General features: G+C 43.4%; 2 protein-coding genes across 2 annotated transcripts; both read right to left on the bottom strand.

Moving 5' to 3' along the window:
• Nucleotides 1–1,567: 1,567 nt before the first annotated feature.
• On the bottom strand, nt 1,568–4,579 carry LOC127042910 (zinc finger protein 436-like; the record flags this gene model as incomplete). Its single annotated transcript, XM_050936417.1, has 3 exons — nt 1,568–1,846; nt 2,122–2,693; nt 3,812–4,579. Coding segments are annotated over 2 exons (795 nt in total), but the record flags the coding sequence as incomplete, so codon positions are not given.
• LOC127042902 (zinc finger protein 251-like) lies at nt 4,578–17,947 on the bottom strand. Its single transcript, XM_050936416.1, has 7 exons — nt 17,923–17,947; nt 17,335–17,529; nt 16,758–16,943; nt 6,287–6,348; nt 6,021–6,129; nt 5,338–5,451; nt 4,578–4,803 (listed from the first exon to the last, which is right to left on the bottom strand). Exons 1-7 carry the CDS (start codon nt 17,945–17,947, stop codon nt 4,583–4,585), a joined length of 912 nt encoding a protein of 303 aa, XP_050792373.1. The 3' UTR covers nt 4,578–4,582.
• Nucleotides 17,948–25,037: the final 7,090 nt, after the last annotated feature.

The raw sequence follows: 25,037 nt of genomic DNA, 5'->3' as shown, positions 1-25,037 counted from the left end.
TCACGGAGGGAGGGAGAGAGAGGCCTGACGACATGTACCCAGAACCACCTGCGACACTGTTTTTGCCCCATCATGCATTGAGATCTCAACTCAGAATTCCAATGGGCAGCGGAGACTGTGGGAACTGTGGGATAGCTATTGTTAAAGTTAGAATTAGGACTTACAATTTGTTAGACCACTTTGTTTATTAGCGCAGCGCTTCGCCAATAACATTCAGAATATGTGAGTGGCCATGCAAGGCCCAAACAGTCTTATTTATACAGATAAAAGAGCAGGAATTAGACAAAGGGACAAAGATATTAAAACAGTAAAATTTACCTGGGGCACAGCATGCATATTTTATTTTTTTACTGTTATCGATTTAAGGCTAATGCTTTACCAATTGTTGTTAATTTTTTATTTTTTTATTACAGCTTTTATTTGCTATTGTTACAAAACAAACAAACAAACAAACAAAAAGACTTTAGAATCTTTTTTATTTTCCTGATTTTGACTGCCCTATTGCAGCCATGACTTGGTCTTTATTTAAAAACATTTTAATTTTTGTAAAGAATTAAGTTACCCCTTAAGGGTTAAATGCTAAATCCCAAAGCCAAACAACACTAATTACCTGTGTCTTGCAAAAAGGTCTGTCAGTTTTGCAACTTTGAATTAAAGAGTTAAATGAATTTGTAGTGGCATTAAAAACAAAAACAAAATCAATTTCTTACACCTTCAAAACAGGAGTTTTACAAACCAGATATGCTGGTTTAGATTTTTAGAACTTTACATATTTTCACAGACAAATAGATACATACATTTTCTTTTTTTTAACATTTCTTTACACTGCTTTGTTTTTGCATAGCTGTATATATATATGGATTATTTACAGGCACTCTTTTGGAAAAGGGCCCATTTTCCCTTCAGAATGGCTGCAAAGAAACCAAGAATTCTTTTTTATTAACATGGTCCTTTTTAACATTTTTTACAAAGTTTAACTGCTTAATTCTTTCCAGCCTCTATAGAGTTAACTTTTTACTTTTTTCCCTTAAATCACTTGTTTATGTCCCCAAATGACACCTTTATCACCTCAGATTTCACCATTTTAAGTATTGTTCCAGGGGTTCATGCCCCAAGATTGTTACAACCCCAATGATCCCTAAATATTTGATCCCCCAGGATCTCCTTCTGACTCTACACACCCATTCCCTGATCTCTACAATGACTGCTCCTTTCAGCGCACTGTACTTAGCATCCAGCTCCCTCACCTTCTGGTTTATACCTCCCATCCGTTTCTCATCAATTCCAGGTGTTCCATTCTCACAACACACACTCCTCCTGGGGAAGGATTTTGCCAACAAAATGATCTCCAAAGAATCAATCACCTTAGCACATGCTCCCTCTCCTAATCACTGCCACCCCATTTTCCTCACATGATGTAGTTTTTAATCTGTTTATTTTTGGAAGTGCCACACATTGCCCATGTGCCCCCATAAAGTGCAGCTATCATTGATTTCTGTCCCATCTCTCATGCATTATTAATATATCTTCCACAGGAATCAGTGGGCACACTCAGTCTGGCATAGGGTTTCACTCCCCCGTGGGTTTCCTGGTGCCGAGTGAGCGATGAAGCTTTTCCCACACTGAGCACATGTATAGGGTTTCTCTCCTGTGTGGATTCGCTGATGTCGAGTAAGATCTGACTTCCGACTAAAACTCTTCTCACAGTCAGAACACCTATATGGCCTCTCTCCCATTTGCAATCTCTGATGTTTAATAAGGTCTGCACACATGTTCAGTGTCTCTGTCTTGTGTATTCTCAGGGGAGAATTCTCCTCCTTATTTTCACTGAAGAAGATTTCATCATCTGCTGAAATAAAAATATATATGATTTCTTTGGGGGAAAACAATTTCAATCCCCAGAACTAAGAATGGCAAAGGATTTATCCCAAATCTAAAAACTATTTATGAGACTGATTATCAGGAACCATATCTTTCGAGAAAGGATGGGGCCAATTCTGAAGCAGAATAATAAAGCCCTAGGCCTGGTCTACACTGGGGGTGGGGGAGGATCAATTTAAGTTATGCAACTTCAGCTATGTGAATAACATAACTGAAGTCAACGTACTTAGATCTACTTACCGTGGTGTCTTCACTGCAATAAGTCGACGGCTGATGCTCTCCCATTAACTCCGTTTGCGCCTCTCGCCCTGGTGGAGTATCATAATCGACAGGAGAGCACTCGGCAGTAGATTTATCATGTCTAGACTAGACATGATAAATCGACCCCTGCTGGATCGATCACTGCCCATCAATCCAGCAGGTAAGGTAGACAAGCCTTAAGGCTCATATCCTTAATGGTATTTAGATGCCTGACTCCCATTGGACTAAAGGACTAAGCACAGGGCTAGCATCCAGGAATGCCTAAATCCTAGTCGTAACTCTGACACCAATTCACTAAATGAATGCCCTTGGCACATGTGAAACACTATAATGGTCACCAAATATTATTACTGTATTAACTGATGGCTGTCTTGGAATTCCAGCATTATACTTTACTCATGGATAGCTTCTCAACTGGTTCAACAATTTACTCTTCACCTGTCTGGGTAGCTTTCAGAACCTCCCTTTTTTTGGTGGCCTAGAGATCTGGGACGCATGCTTCTTCCCCTCATTCCATCTGGGAATCACATCAGGTTTGGGAACCAGAAATCCTATTCACGAGACAGAAAACATGTCATGATGTGTTAAATATTTGGGCAGAATTTATTAAGCAATTGAAAACAATCATTCACCCAGTGGGCACCGCATTTCAAGAAAGATGTGGAGAAATTGGAGAGGGTCCAGAGAAGAGCAACAAGAATGATTAAAGGTCTTGAGAACATGACCTATGAAGGAAGGCTGAAGGAATTGGGTTTGTTTAGTTTGGAAAAGAGAAGACTGAGAGGGGACATGATAGCAGTTTTCAGGTATCTAAAAGGGTGTCATCAGGAGGAGGGAGAAAACTTGTTCACCTTAGCCTCCAATGATAGAACAAGAAGCAATGGGCTTAAACTGCAGCAAGGGAGATTTAGGTTGGACATTAGGAAAAAGTTCCTAACTGTCAGGGTAGTTAAACACTGGAATAGATTGCCTAGGGAAGTTGTGGAATCTCCATCTCTGGAGATATTTAAGAGTAGGTTAGATAAATGTCTATTAGGGATGGTCTAGACAGTATTTGGTCCTGCCATGAGGGCAGGGGACTGGACTCGATGACCTCTCGAGGTCCCTTCCAGTCCTAGAGTCTATGAGTATATGAGATCACAGTCTCAAATGTCTCCCACATGACATCCCTGTAGAGTTTGCTCTGCTTTCATCCAAACGTGCCCACTCTTTCAGGGTAAACTACACGGCCACTTCCTCGAATGTCATCTGTATCTGAAACAGGAAGCGTTCCCTACTCAGCTGACAGCCCTAATGGTCAGTCACTAGCTGGGTAGCAGAGGATAGAGCAGCAGCATTAGGGAGCGTGAAAAGCATCCTGAGTGTCAGAGGCAGGATACATGAGGAAGGCATATAACTGCACAGGGTCCCCCTGAAACTTTGTGGGTTTGTTTTATGCAGTGAAGAAGAGTGAGAAGCAGCAAAGAAAAGAGAAGAGAGAGAGAGAGTCAGGGAGGTTTGTGGGCTTGTTTTGCTTAAAGAAGAGGAAAGGAGGAAAAATTGGAAAAAGGGAGATAATTAAATTGTAAAGTGGCATAAATTAAATTCCTCCAATGTTAAGTATGCTTTAAATGTCAAGTGGATGGTAAGAAGAATGTCCCCTTTGTCAGCCCAGACCCTCAGGAGTCACCATTTTCTGGTGCTGGATGAGTTGTGATTTCTTACTGAAGCTTTTCCCACACTTAGTGCATTTATAGAGTTTCTCCTCCATGTGGATCCTCTGGTGATGAATAAGGTCTGAGCTCCAGGAGCAGTTTTTCTTCCATTCAGGGCACTTATAGGCTCTCTGTCCTGTGTGGATCCTCTGATGTTTAATAAGCATTAACCTGCAGCTAAAACTCTTCCAACACTCAGTACAAGCATAGAGTTTCTCGCCAGTGTGGATTCTCTGATGTACAATCAGATCTGAGTTCTGACTAAAGCTCTTTCCGCATTCAGCACATTTATGCTGTTTATTCCCTGTATGGATTCTCTCCTGCTGAATGAGTGTTGAGCTCCGACTGAAGCTTTTCCCATGTACTAAACATCTGAAGGGTTTCTCTCCCGTGTGGATTCTCTGATGCCGTGCAAGTGTTGAGTGTTTATTGAAGCTTTTCCCACATTCGGTGCATGTGTAGGGCCTTTCTCTCCTGTGAATTTTCTGGTGACGAATGAGTGTGGAGCTCAGAGTGAAGCCTTTTCTGCATTCCAGACTTTTATAGGGTTTCTCTCCCATGTGGATTCCCTGGTGCTGACTAAGTTTGGAGTTCTGAAGGAAGCTTTTCTCACACTCAGTACATTTATAAGGTTTTTCTCCCATGTGGAGTTTCTGGTGTGTAATAAGATTTGATCTCAGACAGAAGCTTTTCCCACATCCTATACATGTATTCAGACCCTCTCCCTGGGCAATGATGCTCTTGTGTCACCACAATCCTCTTTCATGGTGAACTGATTTACCCTGGTTCTTCCCTACAGAATTTCCCTCTTTCCTTTCCAACCTGCCCTGCCTCTCAGAGATTTTTCCACACTCAGGATTCTGGGCAATATCCCCTGCTAGTCTCCCAGCTAATGTCCAGTGTGGTTCTGTCTTTTCAGGATCTTCCTGCTGAGGAGTGGCCTCTTCAGTGATGCTCCTATCATCTGCTAGAATAAAAATAAATTGAACTATCATTATTTATAAGACTGAAAACCAAGATTTCAATCTTCTGCATCCCTTCCACACAGGGGATCACAAGATCCCTTCCGAGCACTCAGATAAAAGATGGATAAAGGGACCACTGATAGATGACAGCGCTTTACAAAACTGGTTAACTTGAGATGAGACAGACTCAAGAGACCATTGGGGATTTGTTGGAACGCCATGCATCAATGTCATCTAAGTCTAAGATAGCTACTGTGCTAGTATGATGCAAGACTGCATTTTTAAGGCTCTTTGACTGGACTTTTTGGCTAGCTGTCACTGTTGGAATTCCCCTCAGCAATCAGTCTCCTGGCTAGTGTCCTCTGGTTCTAATTCATATTGTTCTGACCACCATGTGGGAGCACTGAGTATATGCACGTGTTTCTCAAGGAAACATATCCTTTTGATCTAAGTTATAGTAAGGGAGACCATATACAGTTCTACAATGAATGGGGGAGACCTTAGAGATAAATAATGAACGTAAAATAAACTCTCACCAGTGCAGTTGCCTCTAAAGATCTCTCTTTTCTTGGAGACTTGGTGAGTCAGGGCACCTGATTTTTCTCCTTGTTCCACCTGGGAGATCACATCAGGCTTGGAAATCATAAATCCTTCTCATGAGGAAACAAAACAAGTGATAGCAAACATTATTAAATACTTGTTGAGTACTCACTATGAGCAATTACCTGTTATTTTAAAACTATCTCCTTTATGTGCTGGAGTGCCTGTTAGCTGAACAGATGGGGGATGTTTACAGAGCTCTTGTGGGAAAGCAAAACTTTTATAGTGGGAGATTCAGAGATATGCACACATATGGGGACTTGATGACTCAGCACAAATATTAAGCTACTAGCACTTGATCATTTCTGTACTTGCAGATAAGTCAGAGACCCTTCTGAGAATGAAGCAAGAGCCAAGAAAGGAGAATAAATTATTTTGTATTAGTACAAGCACATACATGTAAATGCAAGCATTCTCCTTTCATAGAATGCTCTTAGCCTGGTAGGATTAGCACCGCCACTGTGTTTCTGAATTTAGTATTTCATTGAAAGGACACAATCTCTATCACACAGGATCTGGGAAGGAAATAAATTATTTCCCCGGAAACATAAGGAACCCAGGAAAGAACCCTGAGCAGAAGCCAGACTAGGCACTAAACAGACACAAAAGGTGCTATTACCTAGCAAGAGCTTAGTGTCACAAGCCTCCTGCATGATATCCCTCCAGACACTTCTCTTTTCTTCATCACAAAGAGTTCCCTTGTCTTTGATGTAGAATGTCTCTGCTACCTGAAAGTACAACCATTCCCCGGTCACTGCCTACAGCTCCAGCAATAATTCCACCTCTGAACAGAGAGGGAAGGAGCTGGCAGTGTCAGGGCAACATGAATAGCTTTCAGCAGCACAGGCAGGCTCTAGGGATAAGGGCGGAGCTGGTGCAACATACCTGCACAAGGTCTGTGTGCTTATGCAGGTTGATGTGGGCTGGGGTGTGGAAGCCCGAGGGAGCTAACAGGAGACAGAGAGGGACAAAATGTCTTTTGTGATAAACAAATCAATTTTAAACTAAAAGAAGAATTTTAGATATAAAGTGTCCCCGCTCTCCCCCCCCCCCCCCCACGCACAAACACACACACATGTCCCCCTCAGCCAAGGCAGCTGGAGCTCTGTAGAACAAAACATTTAGAAATATAATAATCATGAAAAAGTCAAACTGAAGCAATTGAGGAATCCAAGAGAAAAAAAGGAGGAAAATGACAGCAAAAAATAATAAATATGGGGCCAACAATGCACAGTCTGAAAAACAGTTCCAGAGTAAAAGTAGCTACCTTTAAATGTATGGTGCGATGGATTTCCTGGGGGGGAAATGTCTCTATAATGTCAGGAAAAGTGTGATCGCCTGCCAACTGAAGATGCCACAGCAGGATCCTTGTAAGCCATATTGTGTGGAACATGGATAAGCAGCAGGATGATGCTCAAGGATGAGGTCACAAATATAGCTAGGACCTACCATTAAAAGCTTATAGTCAATTCACCATCTTAGACATAGCAAGTGTAAAGAACTCAAAGCAGCCCTGGTTGCTCAAAGCAGTGAGCACAGATGCTGCTGTGGTCCGAACAAGCTGCAAATGACATGAAAGCCCTGCTAAGAGAGAAGCACAATAACTGAGCCTTGTGGTCATGAGGCAAGAAGCTACTGTTGCAATGGTCATCACAGGACAAATAGAGGTGTACCTTCACAATTAGTGTAACTCCAATGAACTGTCACGTTACGTCCAACTGGGAGTTTTCTGTGGAAAGGGCATGCTCAAAAGCAACAAAATGATTCTTAACCTGACTCACTACTTCTGAACAAATCCCTTCAGCAAGTGGGGACAGGAAGGGGAAGTAAGGCATCATGTAGAAAAGATCATCTATCCAGAATTGAGACTTCTGCTCTCCCAGAAATGAGGATGAGGTAGCTCTGGTTCACCCAACTAGTGACAGCATCCAAGAAGTCCTCCAGAAGAGAGACCAAACCTGCAGGATCCACAGGACATTGTATATCATAAACTGTGTATCATATAATAATTTGAGATAGACTTATCTCATAGAACTAGAAGGGACCCTGAAAGGTCATTGAGTCCAGCCCCCTGCCTTTGCTAGCAGGACCAAGTACTGATTTTGCCCTAGATCCCTAAATGGCCTACTTGAGGATTGAACTCACAACCCTGGGTTTAGCAGGCTAATAGTCAAACCACTGAGTTATCACTCCCTCCCACTCAATAGTGATACTCTTCCACATGGATCTAATTTTGGTACATTTTTAAAATATATAGCAACAGAGAAAACTGGATTGCTCAAAGAAGGACACCACATTACAAATCTTTCCATGAAGATGTAATTTTCCATCCCCAGTAACTGACTACTAACATTTAGGTATGATTAGATCCTCTGGAGGGCAACTCTCATATGGCTTGATCCAGAGCCCACTGAAGTCAAAGGAAAGCCCCCAACTGATTTCAGCAGGCACTGGATCAGACCTTTAGTCAGCAGAGCAACTACCCATGGTTAGTCATATAAAAAGATACCAGAAAGTGCAGCATGACCAAATTGGGCCAACTGATCCTGTCCTATAATTAACAGCATGATCCTGATCAGCATGGCCTCAGAACTGAAGGAAGCCCAGCCCCTGGACTAGAGCCTGATATAAAGTTGGATAAATAGCTTCCAGCTTCTCCATCTATCTCCTTCCCAAAAGATGGGAGGATAGAGACTGGACAATATTTGGTGTTAAGCACTTCAAAATCAAGCAATGTTTTTTTAAGGAAGAGTTGACCCTCTGCAGACTTACAGCTATTCCACACCCTCCCTTTATGAAGTCTGGTGTTGCTGATGCTGGTGAATAAACGTGGGGGTGGCATGGAGCAGATTTTGGTGATACATGCTGTTTGGAAGAGGGTAGCTGTGGTCTGAGATGTGTTGAGGAGATATGGGTGGGTGTGGTAGGAGCTGTGATAGGTTGAATCACAGAAACCCCCTTGGAACTGCCAACCGATGTGCCAAGACTACTTCTGCCCGTGCTTTCCCTGCCAGCCTGGGACCCCAGCACCCTGTCTTGCTCCGCCAGACATGCCCATCTGCTCCAACACAGACCCAGGGTCTGAATTACTTGCCCCTAAACAGCTGCAGGCTTGACTGAAAGCAGAAGTGTTCTTGTCTCTAATACGCTGATGCCCAACTCCCAATGGGGTCTAAACCCAAATAAATCCATTTTACCCTGTATAAAGCTTATACAGGATAAACTCATAAATTGTTCACCATCTATAACACTGATAGAGAGATATGCACAGTTGTTTTCTCCCCTAGGTATTAATACATACTCTGAGTTGATTAATAAATAAAGTGATTTTATTAAATACAGAAAGTAGGATTTAAGTGGTTCCAAGTAGTAATAGACAGAACAAAGTGAATTACCAAGCAAAATAAAATAAAACAAGCAAGTCTATGTCTAATCAAACTGAATACAGACAAAATCCTCACCCTTAGAGATGCTTCACTAAGTTTCTTCACAGACTGGACACCTTCTTAGCCTGGGCACAATCCTTTCCTCCGGTACAGCCCTTGTTCCAGCTCAGGTGGTAGCTAGGGGATTCCTCATGATGGCTGCCTCTTTTCTCTGTTCCACTCATTTATATATCTTTTGCATAAGGCGGGAATCCTTTGTCCCTCTGGGTTCCCACTCTCCCCCCACTTCCCAATGGAAAAGCACCAGGTTAAAGAAGGATTCCAGTTCCGGTGACATGATCAGGTCACTGTAAGACTTCATTACCCACTTGCCAGCACACAGGTATACAGGAAGACTTACAGGAAAAACACAGCCATCTGCAATCAATTATCCTGGTTAATGGGAGTCATCAAGATTCCAAACCACCATTAATGGCCCACACTTTGCATAATTACAATAGGCTCTCAGAGTTATGTTTCATATTTCTAGTTGCAGATACAAGAGTGATACATTTATACAAATAGGATGATCACACTCAGTAGATTATAAGCTTTGTAATGATACCTTACAAGAGACCTTTTGCATGAAGCATATTCCAGTTACATTATATTCACTCATTAGCATATTTTTATAAACTCATATAGAGTGCAACATCACAGGAGGCAATGTTTGTGAATGGTGTTTGGGGTAGAGTGTGTGACAAAGGGTGCTGTGGAGGAAACATGGTAGACAAAGAAGAGCCTTGGGCAGGGTGTTTCCACTACTGGTTCTACCATCGCTGCCGAGGAAATAGCACCTTCCTGGCATTTTCCAAACTTCCATTTGGTAGGACTAGCTAGTTCTTGGGGAATGTTTGGGCTTGGACTACAAGTACACATTTTATTGGTATAACTATGTCAGTCGGGGTTTATAAGTTTTTACCAATATAGTGATACTGATGCAAGCTCTAGGATGGACAGTTATACCAGTATAATTGTGCCTTATACTGGTATAGTTATTCCCCTTCCCAAACAGGAATAAACAATACCATATAAACACTTTTATATCAATACAAGTGCATCCACACTAGGGGAGTTGTACTGCTTTAGCCACAACCCTGTAGTCAGAGCTGTACAACTTACTCCTATAGTCAAGTTCTTACTCACCAACCCCCTTCCTGAAATCCTGGCAGAGAGGGTCAGCTGTCACTATCTGTGCTGAAGATGCACACACCATGTGCTGTGCCTGAACTAGCTGGATTGTTTCTTATTTCCATCCCGGTGCAGCTCAGACTCCAGTCTCCTTTCTGCCCTTACCAGGTCCTGCTGCTAGCAATTCCAGACCTCTCTGCTGTTCTCTGTCCCATGCCCCTCCCCTGCTGCAGCCCGCGGCTCTCTCCGCTCTGGCTCAGCTGACAGCAGGGATGGGGTTGCTAATTTGATCCATGGTGCGTGCCCGGACACGGAGAGCGGGGCCTGAGATGGGGATTCATTCATTCAGGGTTCAGGTGCTGTGAGCGATCTCAGTGCAGAGGGACACACCAGGTTTCCAAGGGATGGCTAGCACAAGATGTTCCATGTGCATTTCGCTTCCCCTCACATTACTTCCTGGTCCTCTCTGGGAAAAGGAAGCAGCAGTTGCTCTCTGGTTTTAATCCTTAACTCCCCAGATTCAGGGAAATCAGTAACTTTTTCCTAAAACCCTCTCACTTCTCTCCATCACCTTAGCTTGCTCAGAAACAGCAATTCCCTCTCATGCCAGGTCAGATCAGGTCATCTAGCCCAGCAACCCAGTCCTGATAGTAAAGAGAAAGTGCAAAAAAACTCTGTAATGGACAGATAAGGAATAACCTGCCCCTGTGCTATATTACTAACCCCCAAAGTTACAAAATTGAGTTAGGTTGCCAAAAATCATGAGATTATTACAAAATATAATTAAAAAATGCATTATGGTGGGTTTTTTAATTTGCCTCTGGGTTTTGAGGCTTTGGGGTACAGTCAGCTCACCTTTTCAAACTGTTCTGGACAACCACAGTGGGTAGAAACTTTTTTTTTTCCAGTGAAAGCTAAGATTCTCATACAGTCAGAAAAACTCCAGCAGCTGGGCCTCTGAAACAAACACTAATTATTTACAAGACTTCCAATAAAATTGTGACATGTGTCACCACTGCATGGGGGAAGTTTCTTCCTAGGCCCTAGCATTAATGGGTTGGTCTATACCCTCTAGCATCAGAGATTATCCTTCTTACTCATATTTATTCTATCTAATGTAATTGTGGATGTTCTCATTGTGACTGTCCATATAAATGTCTCATGCTTTTAAAAATCTTGCTGAAGTCTTGGCCTCAATAATATCTTGTGGCAGTGAGTCTTGTTGTCAGATGCTACCGGTGTGGTGCTCTGCTCTGTTCAATGTTGATATCAATCAGCTGCGTGTGTGTGTTCCCTCTGTGTGCTGTCGCAGCTCTGCGCAGATAGCTGACCCAGCAGACCCCGAGAGAACCCTCAAAGACCACAGACTCTAGTAAGGTACGAAGGCACTTCGGCCAGGTTTATTGTCAAACGAAGCACAATGATAGTTCTCTCTAGACTTTACTCTACAGGACATACTACAAATATGTGCCCCCTGGCAATGGACTCAGCTCAGTCAGTGGCGGGACTTTCCACTGCCCCCTAGACTGGACAAAGACACCGCCCCAGGGATGCATTCTTATACACAGGTACAAACAAGTTACACATCACTCCTGACGTATTGAGGTACAACCCTTCTACGTAGCAAGGTACAACCCCTCTACGTATTAAGGTGCCACCTCTCATCTTGTACATGTTGGTTCGAACAAAACAACTCTATCCATCATATTACCCTTTTGGCCCTGTCATTGGGCTGGGTTAGTCTGTTCCTTGTTATCTGTGTGGAGTGTACAAGTATGCAAATGTTCTGATATCTAGTGTCCAGTACCTTTTAGGTATGTCTCTTTTTGCAGCATCAGCTCTTTCCTTGCCAGTTTCTGTGAGCAGGACCTGCCTCTGGCTCACAGCTTAACTTTGCTTTATGTTAGCAAAGTCTTGACCATTACTTTAGTTTAGGCCTTAGGCCTCATACCGGGCCTTGATACCAAGGTTTATATCTCAGAGCCTCCTCTTACTACAAGTCTCACAGGCCAATCATACATTGCGCAAAATGTATGGATTCCCTTTAGTCAGCTTTAAAGTTTGCTTTCTGTTTACTTTCATGTCCATGTGTTCTCCTGAGAAAGTGTAAACAGGAAAGCCTGACTGCCCCTCTTCAGTCCAGTGACCTCAGTCCTATTCCTGTCATTGTTCATGAAGAAAGAGCCTCCTCTGCAGCTCATGCCATCTGAAGCATAGAGGTATGAAGACTTTAGATACACATAATCCCCTTCTACTCCTTGTTCTTCCGGGAAAGTGTGTCTCTGATTCTGATTATGGGGGCTCAGACCTATGTTCGCAAGGCACCCACCCAATATCTCTGCCTGGAAGGGGAGGGGGCATAACCAGTGTCCTCCAATGGGAACAAGTGCTAATTTGCATACTAAGTAGTACATTGAAATATTCATTTTGACATTATTTTGAGGAAAATTCATCAGTGGAATGAATCAAGTGATTGCTATTTCATCTCTGGCGTTTCCCTATGTTTGAAAATATTTTTGGTAAGAGAGAGATGAGCCACCTGGTGCTTAGTAAATATCATCCCGATTTTGGCAGTCACTCCAGGAAGTGCAATTTGTGTCACTGAAACTCTATTAGTATTTGTTTAATGGGGTTCTTGTTTCTGCAAGAAAGCCTCATTTAGCTAGCTTGAATGAAAAGTATGACTGTTCTAATGTGTTTTGTTTATGTATGTGTGTGTAAAAATAGCACACAGTATAATGCAGTCACTGCTACTTATGGTTGGCAGCTGACTAGGTGGGAATCCAACCAATGCCTGGGGCTCTGAGCTTGATGCATTTTCAAGTTATCTGGAGAGGAATGTTGAAGCTGAGGAGCAAAGAAAAGAGTCAGAGGAAAAAGAGAGGCATCAATCTTTGATGCAATCTTTGATGAGGTGCGTTGAGGGAGTCCAAATGATATCGGGGCTGTTGGGGCAAATAATTCATTGGAGTGGGTTCTCAGTATGGAGAGAGAGAGCCATAGTAATTCACTGTGTTTCAAGATTAGTTGGAGATGTGTGTTTCTGTGAATGTGTGCAGGGGCAGATTAGTTTTTTGGACAGTGGTTTGCGTGTATGTGAAGGGGGCAGGACTGGACTGAGGAATAGATACTGTTGGCCTGCACATAGGACAAGAGCTCCTGGGAAGGATATGATTACATCAGTATCTCACTTTTCACATTTTTATGCAAGTTGCTAGTGCTTGTGGTTGTGAAGAAACACTTGAAGACATGACTCCAGTGTAACTGATGTGGGAGTGTCTGCCTGAATCTGAAGAGAGTTGGGAACAATGGGGTGAATTTTCTAAGTCATCTCAATGGCATGTTGATTTATTTGCCCTCAGAGCCCTGCCAATGTTATCCCAACAGAGAACTCTGTGTGTGGCAGGAGAGGAAGAGTGTATTGGGGCTAGCCATCCAAGCAAATAGCCACTGGGATGGGTTTCTGGTAAGTATTAGGGGGCCTTGTGCTGCTGCTCCTGCCTCTCTGTGGGCTGGATGCCAGAGACAACCCTTGATGCTGTTCTTGCTGCTCCTGAAAGGGTTGGGGAGATGGGGTTGTTGCCATCCCTTGGGGGGAAAGTGGCTCCATGCCACTGCCTTGCTGAGTGGAGAAGTGGGCCTCCTTTCACTGTTATTACAAGTGGAGAGTGGGGACAGAGTGTGAGGTTTGAGTGTGAGTGTGTATTTGTGTGTGCATGTGTGTTAGAGGGCAGGCAGCTGATTAATTCACTGAGAGATAGTTAAGAATGAGAGCACTTGGTCATGGAGTGGGGTTTTCCAGCTCCTCTTCTTTAGTTTGGGTCTCAGTATTGTGGAGAGTTCATGGTAGCTCCTCTCTCAATGAGTTGAGAGCACCTGTCGCATCAGCTGCCCTCTATAGCCTTGTCTTAGACTAGGGCTTTGTGAAGTTTCAGCCATTGGTGGCCAATCATTACTGTAGCTGAGACAGGTAAAGATACGGTTTGCACCTGGGGAGGTTATGCCTCTTTGAAACTGAAGGTAACCTCCCCCAGTGCAAATGGCAACTTTGCCTGTCAGCACTAGTGCTTGCTCTGATACAGCTACAACAATGGCTGCAACCCAGTGAAGCACCAGTCTGGGCCAGGCCTAAAAACATGTATGCAAATTAACAATCCCCTCGTCCCCCCTTTTTTTGTCTGAAGATGCTGGCAGGTATGAAGATCCCTGATGCAAACCCTTCTCTTGCTATTCCTCATTGTTGGCATCTCAGTTGAATCTAGGGGCTCAGGTCTGTTTTCAGAGAGAACCCCATCCCTACCCATTGCCTAATAGGGGGCAGGACCTAGCCAGAGTTCTCCAGTGGGAGCAGGGGCAAATCTGCATGCCAAGTAGGGCCACAAAATGTGTATTTTGATATTACTGTATTTTTGAAGTAATTCTTTATAAGATCTAATCAGATTGCTGCTTCAGCTGTCCATTGAGTCCCTAGATTTGAAAAACCAGTACACAGCTGCATCTGCTGGTCCTTAAAGCGGCTCTCTCTCGTCTCCAGGAGCTGCCCCCCAGAGATGGCAGTAGTTCCTCCTGCTCTCCTCCACTGGCCTCCCATAGCCATTCAGGGAAGAGGAAGATACACTAGCTTGTGTTGCTTAGAAGCACTGTACAGTCAGCCCTGAAGCTCCCATGCTACCTCCACTTGCCCTTCCCCCAGGATTAGCTGAACAGTAACAAGGGGTTCTTGTATTATGAAAACAGCAGAGCCTAGTAATTCTTCTCTCGTACCATCCCCTTCTCTGTCTCTTTGTCTCATCCTCATTGGTTTGAGAGCCTTCCTTTCTGCATCTCCTGTCATACTTCAGCATCATAAATTCTCCTGTACCTTTGAAAAATGGATCTTTACTTTCTATGTAAAGCCTATTAATCCTTCCCTCCCCCATTCACACACTTAAGAGTGAATGGTTCTATGTATTTCAGCTCCCTGTGCCTCAGTTTTCCCATCTGTAAAGCACTTTGAGACCTACTTATGAAAAGCATTATGTAAGAGCAAGATGAAAGTGTTATTCAATATACAATATTTTACTCCATAGATTGCTGCATTTCATACCCCCCAGGCTTTCAGCTGTCCTGTAATAGATCCCCTCTTTTATCCCATTTTAAAGCAACCTTTGCCAGGAGAATGGATAAATCCATAGTTAAAGCGAACTGGAGTTTTACTGGTTTCAGAGTAGCAGCCATGTTAGTCTGTATCCGTGAAAAGAACAGGAGTACTTGTGGCACCTTAGAGACTAACAAATTTATTTGAGCATAAGCTTTCGTGGGCTACAGCCCACTTCATCGGATGCATAGACTGTAGTTCTACTGTGATCCAGTGAAATATTCAGAATCTATTTGCTCCCGCAGATAGACTATTGAAATGACACACTTCTCTCAAACGCATTTATTAGCTTCAGAACCTTCTAGGCCCCTCTACAGGCAGGAATAACAATGTCTGGTCTGTTTTATTAGTCTTTGTACATCTGTGATTACAAGAGGCTATTCTCTCTGTATACTTTGCAGAGTGTCTGAGTCTGCCTTCCAGAATCAATGTAACTTAATTTGCACAATAAAGACACCCAAAGGTTTTAATGCTTCACGGGTTGACTTCAGGTGACGGTCTCCTGTGTCTTCTCTGTCAGTAATATAAATACATAAGGGAAGAAAAAAAATCCCTCTTATCCCTCTCAGTCTCTAGTCAATTACCCCCTACAACTCCTCTCCCTGCTATTCTCCTGTTCAGAATCACTCCCCACAGCTTGACTGATCACCCAGTGTCTGTTCTCCGCTTTCTCTTCACTTTACTTCTTACCACTCTCTGTACAAGCATCCAGTTTTTTAGTATGACAGCTCCACCCTCCCTCATGCTTCGAGTTCTTACTAGCCAATATTCAGAACACACAATCCCCAAATGAGCAGTAACCTCAGGAACATGTTTGCTCTCCTTCCTATGCTCAGTGCTCCAGAAAATGTATTTGTTAATTGGAAGAGTGACTGATGCACCTAAAAATGCAGCTGCCCCCCTGATTTCTACTCAGTGTGGAGACTCTGATGCAATAACATAAGCGCCTTGTTTTGGAGGCTTTCCCCACGCTGTGTACATCTGTAGGGGCCATCCTCCTTGTGGATTCTCTGGTACCTAACCAGGGCGGCTCTAGGCATTTTGCCGCCCCAAGCATGGCAGGCAGGCTGCCTTCGGCAGCTTGCCTGTGGAGGGTCCGTTGGTCCCATAGCTTCGGCAGACCTCCCGGCAAAGCGTCCCCCACGGCTTGCCACCCCAAGCACGCGCTTGGCGTTCTGGGGCCTGGAGTTGCCCCTGTACCTAACAAGGTGTGAGCTCTGGCTGAAGCTTTTCCCACACCGGGGGCATTTATAGGGTCTCTCACACTTGTGAGTTATCTGGTGTCTCAGGCGGTCTGAGCTCTGGATGAAACTTTTCCCACACTCCTTACAAGTGAAGGGTTTCTTTCCCAGGTGGGTGCTCTGATGATGAATGAGGTGCGAGCGCTAGCTGAAGCGTTTCCTGCACTCAGCACACTGGTAGGGTCTCTCTCCTGTGTGGATCTGCTGGCGGTTAATGAGGTGCATGTTGGTGCTGAAGCTCTTCCCATACTCAGGGCATGTATAGGGTCTCTCTCCTGTGTGGGTTCTCTGGTGCTTGATAAAATGAGAACACCGACCAAAGCCTTTCCCACACTTAGCACACTGGTATCATCTCTCTCCTGCATGGGTTCTCTGGTTAACAAGGTCCGTGTTGGCACTGAAGCTTTTCCCAAACACCTTACCTCTGGAGGGTGTCTCTTCTCTGTGGAGTCTCTGATGAGATGTAAGGGGGGAGTTCTCCTGGAAGTTTTTCCCACACTCAGTATATTTAACAGCTCTCTCTCCCATGTGAGTTCTCTGATGTTGAATAAGCTCTGAGCTCTGACTGATGTTTTCCCCACATTCGCTCCATGTGCCCAGCCTCTTTCCTATGGGGCAGGGGGAGGCAAACTATGGCACGCTTGCCAAAGGTGGTAGGCGAGCTGATTTTCAGTGGCATTCACACTGCTCAGGTCCTGGCCACCGGTCCAGGGGGCTCTGCATTTTAATTTATTTTTAAATGAAGTTTCTTAAACATTTTTAAAACTTTATTTACTTTCCATACAACAATAGTTTAGTTATATATTGTAGACTTATAGAAAGAGACCTTCTAAAAACGTTAAAATGTATTACTGGCACACGAAACCTTAAATTAGAGTGAATAAATGAAGACTTGGCACACCACTTATGAAAGGTTGCCGACCCCTGCTATGGGGGATTTCTGGCAAAGACTCATTTCTTTGAGGCTCTTGAAACTTATTTCCTGGTGAGTGGTTTTACCCTGGCTCTTCCATGCAGGGGTTTTCCTCTCGCTTTCTGACTTGCACTCACTGTTGCAGGGTTTTTCCCAGTCAGAAGTTTGGGAAATATTATCGTTAGATCTTTCCAACAATGTCTCTTGGGTTTCCACTGGCTCAGGACCTTTATGAGAAGGAGAATCCAGCAGAAGCCTCTCCATCAGGAACGCCTCATCTTCTGGAATAAAAAGAAAATAAGCGCATGATCTGTGTACTTGGGACAAATACAAGTGTGGAATAGGTAAACTTCAAAATCACAACCCCAAATCAGAATAAGATAAGAGAGATAAATAGTCAGGAGCCAAATCTTTATAATCCTTGATCAGAGTGTCAGAAGGAGGCAAATTGTGCTTATAAATCCCATTTGAATATTAAGAGAGGTACAGGGAAGGAAGTCAATTCGTACTGATGGAAAGCCCTCAGTGATGTCTGCAACAAGGATCTGACACCAATTGGAACAAGAGAGGACTGTATTATTTGCCACAGAATCTGAAGTTTTCATGCTGGCTTTTCTGAAATTCCATCTTATTTATAGTCTAATTGTTTTAGATTGCTTATGCTCATTCCTCACCTGTAGAGAAACCTCTCGGGATCATCCTATACACAGAGACCTGGAGATTTGGAAAACAAGTCTCTTCCCCTTGTTCCATACAGGAGATCACATCAGTTTTGGAAATCATAATTCCTGATCACAGGAAGAAAAGCAGGTGATATCACTCTTTAGAAAACAAATCACTGAGTACTTACGAAGACCATGGACCGGATTGTGACACCTTTACCGGTATTTGGCTACAGCTTTCTCCATAAATAGTCCTACTGACTCCAGAGGGAGTATCTGTGGAGTAAGATACTACTCAACATGACTAAGTAAATGAGAACATGGCCTTGTGAGGTTAAACTCACACCTGTTGTTCGTTGGCTTGGACGTGTAATCCAAAACTGATGGAAAGATGTTCAATGAGGCGAGATGTGTTGCCTCTCCTTTAGAAGCTATCACAACTTCCCTACATAGGGACTCACGGTGCACACTTATTATGCCACCTGCCAGTTCCTAAACAGTGCACCGCGTTGGAATGGAGAATGGCTTCCTAAGCCTTGAAAGACCAGCGCTCTCTTTCCAGGATGAAGCCAGTCTTATTGTGAGCATGTGTCTGGCACTGGGGTAGGAGGGGAGTAGAATAATTCTGGATACATATCATGTCTGTACATTGACAAAGACACAAAATACAAAGCCATTCTTCATCCTTAGACATTCATGCAAGCACTGTAGAAAGCAGAGGGACTGATGACTATGCTCAGGCAGATGCCCATATACACTGTCTGTCATGTACCTCGGAGGGCTGGAAGGCAGGCTCAGACTTTAGTATTCAGGCCAGCCTCTTGTCACGGAAGAAGTGTGTCTAGCTAGGTAAGCAGGCCTCGATCCACAAAGATACTTAGGCCCTTATGGACTTAGGCACGTAAGTCCTGTTTTCAGGCATCACTGCGAGCCACAAACGCCCCATTCGGCTGCTACCTGAGGCTGTAGGTGCCTAATTTGCTAGGCACATACATTTTTGCAGTGAAAGTTCCCTGCATGCCCTTGTTTCTGCTTCTAAGCATGCACACTGCTGCCTCACTCCAGGCCTAAACCCCAGAGCAACCCACAAAAAGGGCAGAAGATAGGCACTTATCTGCCTAACATGTGCGCAGGGCCTGATCAGGATTATAATATAGGTACAGGCCAATTTGGGCTATGTAGCTGTGTAGTAGGGTCCTCAGTGGGCTAGGTGGCCAAGTGGGTAGCATCCACTCAGCCATGGGGTAGTGGTAGGGGAGCCTAGGCCTCCCCACTCCATCAGCCTCCAACCCCAAGCCCTAGGAGGGTCAGTAGCATTGATCATGAAGGGTGGGGACCCTCTGAGTTACCCTCCCTGGGACACTCCATACCACTACTCCCTCTACTTCTGGTCCCAGATCAGGAAAAAGAAAAAAGAAACCAAACCATCAGCCTCAGCCAGGCTCAGCATATGGTCCCGGTACTTCAGGGAGGAGTCTCTAGCCCTCTCTGGCAGAAGCCTGCAAGATAGATCACTACTCCTCTCCTGCCTTCTGGGCTGGGTTGCTCCCTTTTCAACCCTGTCTCCAGTTGGACCGTGGTCTGCAGGGTTGGACCAGCAGGGCTAACTGGGCCCAGCACTGTCCCTTAACCCCTTCCGTCCCTGCGTGGGGTTTGTATACCCCATCACAAGCTGCTATTATTAATGCTTAACAATATGTACACTTAAATGTTTGGAATATGTATTGTGGGTAGTATTATCAGCATAATATATATGCATGCTAGCCAGCGTATATGAGTCAACACACCTAACTCAGGCTTTGTGGATTGCAGTGTTGTTCTCTTACTTTTCAAGGTGCCAAAAAGTTAGGTGTTGTGAAGCTAAGCATCCCAATGTCTAAGCCCCTTTATGGATCTAGGTCCAAATGTCCCCACAAAATAGCTGTCAGGTGCAGAGACATCAAGGAAGGCAGGCAAGCAACCACAGGCACTAAAGAAATAGCTACCCACTAGGAAGCCAAAGGCAGACAGGTAGGATCCAGCAAACATGGCCCTTAAGCACATAGGCCAGCAAGCATGGAGAACTGCAGGTGGCTAGGCAGACTATGAGAAGGCTAGCAAGCACCTATAAGAGTCAATGCCATCTTGCAGGAGCAAAGATAGCTGAATCCTACTATTTTATCCTGGGAGTGAAGTTATCAGATAGCAAATCCACTCTGTTCCCCAAATCAATTCACTGAGTGCCCAGCACAATTGGACACAAATCGTGGGATCCATATTCCAGGCACCCCAGATAAGCAATGAGGTAAATCAGCACAGGCTTGAAGTCTGTTACTGCTCTAATGAATATCTGCATTTGGCAGCCAGACCAATCTGTACTCCCACTGCACAAGTCCCTCTTAGCAAAATATAGTATTCTTGAAAAAATTAACTGAGCACAAGGGAGCCATGGATTAAAATGAAAAAAGCTTGATTTTCTGTGGCCACAACCATCCTAGAACACACGTTTCTGGAGCTCTCACATGTGCCTTAAGACACATTATCTGTGTGTGATGTACAGTTGCCAACCCGCCAGGATTGTCTGGGAGTCTCCAGGAATTAAAGATTAATCTTTTAATTAAAGATTATGTCGTGATGGAACCTCCAGGAATGCAGTGAACCAAAATTGGCAACCTTATCTGTGATGAGGTGTATAGACCCTATGCTGCAACAGCCATAAAGGGGTTAATTATTTGCTAGGCACACTTCCCCAGTTGTGGCTAATTATTTGACAAGCACTAGCTGGGATAAAAGGCTGCAGCTTTGACAGAAAGGGGTAGCTGCTGAAGGGACTACACTGAGGGAGTGCTGTTGCCTCCTAAGGAATAAACCCAGAAATGCCATGAGGTGAGAGTGCTAGAAAATAGCTATGTGAGACTGGACTTTCTTAGGACCATGTTGCTGGGTCCTTAGGAAGACTGCAATACAAGATTAAAAGTAGCTGACATGGGCTTGGAAGACCAAGAGAATGTGACCTTAAAAGGTCAGTATATTCTTAATACCCCTTTAGAGCTGGGGAATAAGACACCTGCAGACAGCCTGCAAGACTAAATCACTCAGTGCCTATTCCAGATTATATCTCCTACTGTTGTTGTTATGGTATAGACATGCCAGAGCAGAAGAATGCTTATTAATCTTCCCAAGTATAGACTGGGTCAGTGTCCTAGGGCAAGCAGGGTGTGAATTTCTTAGGGTCTGGATGTGATAATTAGATGCTGTCTGGTCTCCAGAACCTCTGCTTGCATTTGAAAGCAAATGAAACCCTTGAGTTGTTTCTTAGGACTTGTCTGTAGAATTTTTTTCAATCAGTTGATTGCCAACTAATCCAAGTTAACTAGCCTTTACAAAGATGATAATCTGGACAACATGATGGGTTGCTGTTTTTTGGCTGGAAATTCTGAAGATGGGGGGGAGGAAGGAGTTGTTCTAGGTCAAATTATTTGATTTTGACTTTTTAAACACTTTTTTTCAATAAGTGTTTCAACATTTCTTTTAAAATGTTTAACTTTAACAAGTCACAACAAAATACTTTTGTTGAGAATCTTTAGTTTGGCTTTTTAACAGATGCAGTTCAGTAAAGTGGACACACATTTGCAAAGTTTCAGTGTTGCTGAATTAACCCGCACCCCCCTACCCCCAAAAAAGAAGAACTTCAGCAGAAAAATGGTGCCTCTCTTTAGTCTGGACAACTTGTAAACTGGACACTTTGTGAACACTTGTTCTGGATTACAAAAGTAGCCTGGAACAAACACTTATGGAATGTCCAGACTAGGCTTTCATAAAAGATATTAACTACAGTGGGTAAGAACACTAGTGTAGACATACCTCTAGTCTGGCAAAGGCCTATGTGGATCTGCATAGATCCTGGAATGAAAGGGTTAAGAGCTGTAATTGCCTATTGACCATTAGGGCTTGATTTAGATGCCTAGTGATGCTTAGCAGTGACTTATGGTTTATCTAATTTCTTATTTGAGAAGTGGGGGCAGTCTCACATTTGCACAAATTACTGTAAGTGACATCTAATTTTGTGAGTGGTATCTGGGAGACTTACAAGTGATGCTGAGTCCAAAGATCCTAGCAGAGCCCGTGGGCCTAGTGAAGCCTCAATTAGAGGGAGCCAGGTGGCATGCACAATCTGCTTTAGAGGCATCAAACTCTGGAGACTGTGCTAGGCAGAGTTTAGAGTACCACCACCTTCTCCCTCCCAGCCCTAAAAAATCTAACCCCTTGAATTTTTAATGTGGAAAAATAAGCAGATATTTTCTTGAACTTTTTTCAGGCTTTCTTTATCCAACATCAAAACAAAATCCAAAAAAAGGACAAGCAGCCAATTCTTTTCTACCTTTTCAGGTCATATTTAAAACACAAAGTGACAAATTTTGAGCTGATTTGTGTCCATGCGTATTGTCCTTCTATTCCCCAATACTCAAGCCAGTCCCTTAACTTCTAATTAGCTTGCCATTAGGCAACTGCCACACATGCTCCCAGCAATCCTCTAACCATTGATTCTTAGACAGGAGCTCTTCAGGGCAGGAGATGTATTATGTGTTTGTACAGTAACTGGCACAATGGGACCCTGAACCTGATTAGTCTTTTGGTTGCTATTTCAATGCAAACTCTCTAAATAGGGGCTTGTCTACATGGGGATATTGACTAGAATAGCTATTGTGGAATTAAACTATTCTGCTAGAGCTATTCCAGAATAGCTCCATGTGTGGATGCTCTATTCCAGAATAAGTGGGGTTTTAATTTATTTTAGTCCAAACCATAGAGCAGGCAGGGACAAACACACAGTTGAAACTTTTTTCATTTCAGCTTGTTACTTAATTGCTAGTCCCACAGTACTCCTGCCACCTCTTTCATTGCCACCCTTATGTGTTGGATTCTTCTTTTTAGTTCTTCAGACCTCTTTCTGATGGCACTAAGTGTCCTTCCCAAGTACATATTCATTCTTCTGATTCAGCTTCTCTCCTGAAATTTCAATCAACAGCTCTTCCATCTTCCCTACTAGCACAACCTCATTTTCTTTGTGTTTGCCTTCAAACTATGGTCTTCACAAACATGTCTACTAACACCATATTTACCAATTTCTCTTCGTCAGTCAAAAGGGCCAGATCATATGCTAATTTTCTGCCTCCACAGGGTTAGTCTAGGATGAAATGTCAATGTTAAAAGTGAGATGGAAATATGCTGATTCAGACCTATGGCTAGGCAAACAAAAGTGAGGAGGCAAGGCAAAATCAGGCCCTGATTCTGTACATTACTCCACATGGGCTGAACTGACTGAAGTCAGTGGGCCTTTGAGCAGCACAGGGGTCCATCTGCATGCAGTAACTTGCAACATCAAGGCCCAAGACCTATATATTCAGTTCTGTGTAAGTGCTCCCAAATCAGAATGCTGCCTTTTACAACCTCTTTGCATGGGTCCAAAGGCTATTAAGAATCAGGTCGATATGGGTTTTCTTTCTTTCTCACAGGGCCTACAACAGACAGAAGGATTCAACTCTTCTCCTTGCAAAACCAAGACACTTCTCCCAAGCTGCCAGATTTTTGAAGGTATGATCCACTGGGTGGCTATAGACAAATCCCTTCACCACCTCTTTGTGCCTAATCTTTAAAATTGGAATGGCACTGCCCTCCTTTTCAAAAATGCTTTGAGATCTACTGAGAGCTGTTTAAGAGCTAGGTATCTTATTAAAGATGCTGATAGGCACCAGTGGGATTTTCAAAAGTGTCTAGGTACCTAACTTGGCACTGAGAGGGAGGCACTGTTGCCTAGTGAATAAAGCACCATACTCAAGATACTTGGGTTCTATTCCTAGCTCTGCTACTGGCCCACTGGGCGATCTTGGATAAGTCACTTTAATTGCTCTGTGCTTCCATTTCACCATAGTATCATTATCCCCATTTTAACGGACTTCCTTTGTAAAGTGTTCTGGCATCTTGCTGATGAAGATTGCTATTTAAGAGTTAGATATTGTACTCCATTGATTTCTCTCCCCTCCCCATTGAAATCCATAGAAATTTAGCACCTAGCTACCAATCTGCAACATTAGGTGCCTAAATACAGGGCTGAATTTAGGAGCAGATGACCCAGGCAACCACTGGGAGGCATCAGGCTCAGGGTGCTCTTTGTTAGTGACAAAAGGGAAAATAGAATGTTTGAAGTAAAATGTTTCAAGTATTCTGTATGTGGATTAATCTTAAAGGAAACTTTAAAAATTTGTTTATGTATGGTATGAATAAATACAGATTTAACAATTCCAGTGTGCAAATTTATCATCTGACAAGGATAAATCATACATGAAAATGGGCTACAAATGCATAAAAATGAGGTATTCAAAAGTTTAACAAATGAGGGGTGTGGGCATGTGTGCCGCAGATGCTCCTTGCCTGGGGTGCCATTTGGTCTAGGGCTGGTCTTGCTGAAATACCTTTTGAAAATGTGTCCATAAAATTTAATTTTCTTGAGAGTTAGAAGCATTTATTCCCCCTCTTTCAGATAAATTTCAATGTATTAGTTAAAAAGTAAACTAAGAAATCCTATTTAGTACTAGCAGTCAAAATGACTGATGGAATGTTAAACGGTAATATACTGTTCCCACACTAGGTGGCACTGTATACAAAACATTCTAACCCAGGGGTAGGCAATCTTTCAGAAGTGGTGTGCCTAGTGGACATTTATTCACTCTAATTTAAGGTTTCGTGTGCCAGTAATACATTTTAAAGTTTTTAGAAGTTTCTTTCTACAAGTCTAATGTATAACTAAACTGTTGTATGCAAATTAAATAACATTTTAAAAATGTTTAAGAAGCTTCATTTAAAATTAAAATGCAGAGCCCCCCAGATCAATGGCCAGGACCTGGGCAGTGTGAGTGCCACTGAAAATCGGCTCGTGTGCCATAGGTTGCCTACCCATGTTCTAAGCTAACCTGAGCCATAATTGGCAGAGCATTAAAGGATCTCTTGATGAAGACACCTGGCATGTCTATAAGCGAGCTCTGTAGCCAGTCCATATCTGGTACAGAGGAGCATGACCAGGACCAGTCACTGATTGTTCTAGGAATCTGAAGACAAGGGACAAGGAGGAAATCACGGGAGGGAAGCAC

This window comes from Gopherus flavomarginatus, chromosome 1 (assembly GCF_025201925.1).
Source record: "Gopherus flavomarginatus isolate rGopFla2 chromosome 1, rGopFla2.mat.asm, whole genome shotgun sequence".
NCBI classification, from domain to species: Eukaryota; Metazoa; Chordata; order Testudines; family Testudinidae; genus Gopherus; species Gopherus flavomarginatus.
Note: the sequence above shows the minus strand (reverse complement) of the source record. Positions and strands in the feature narration are given on the sequence as shown.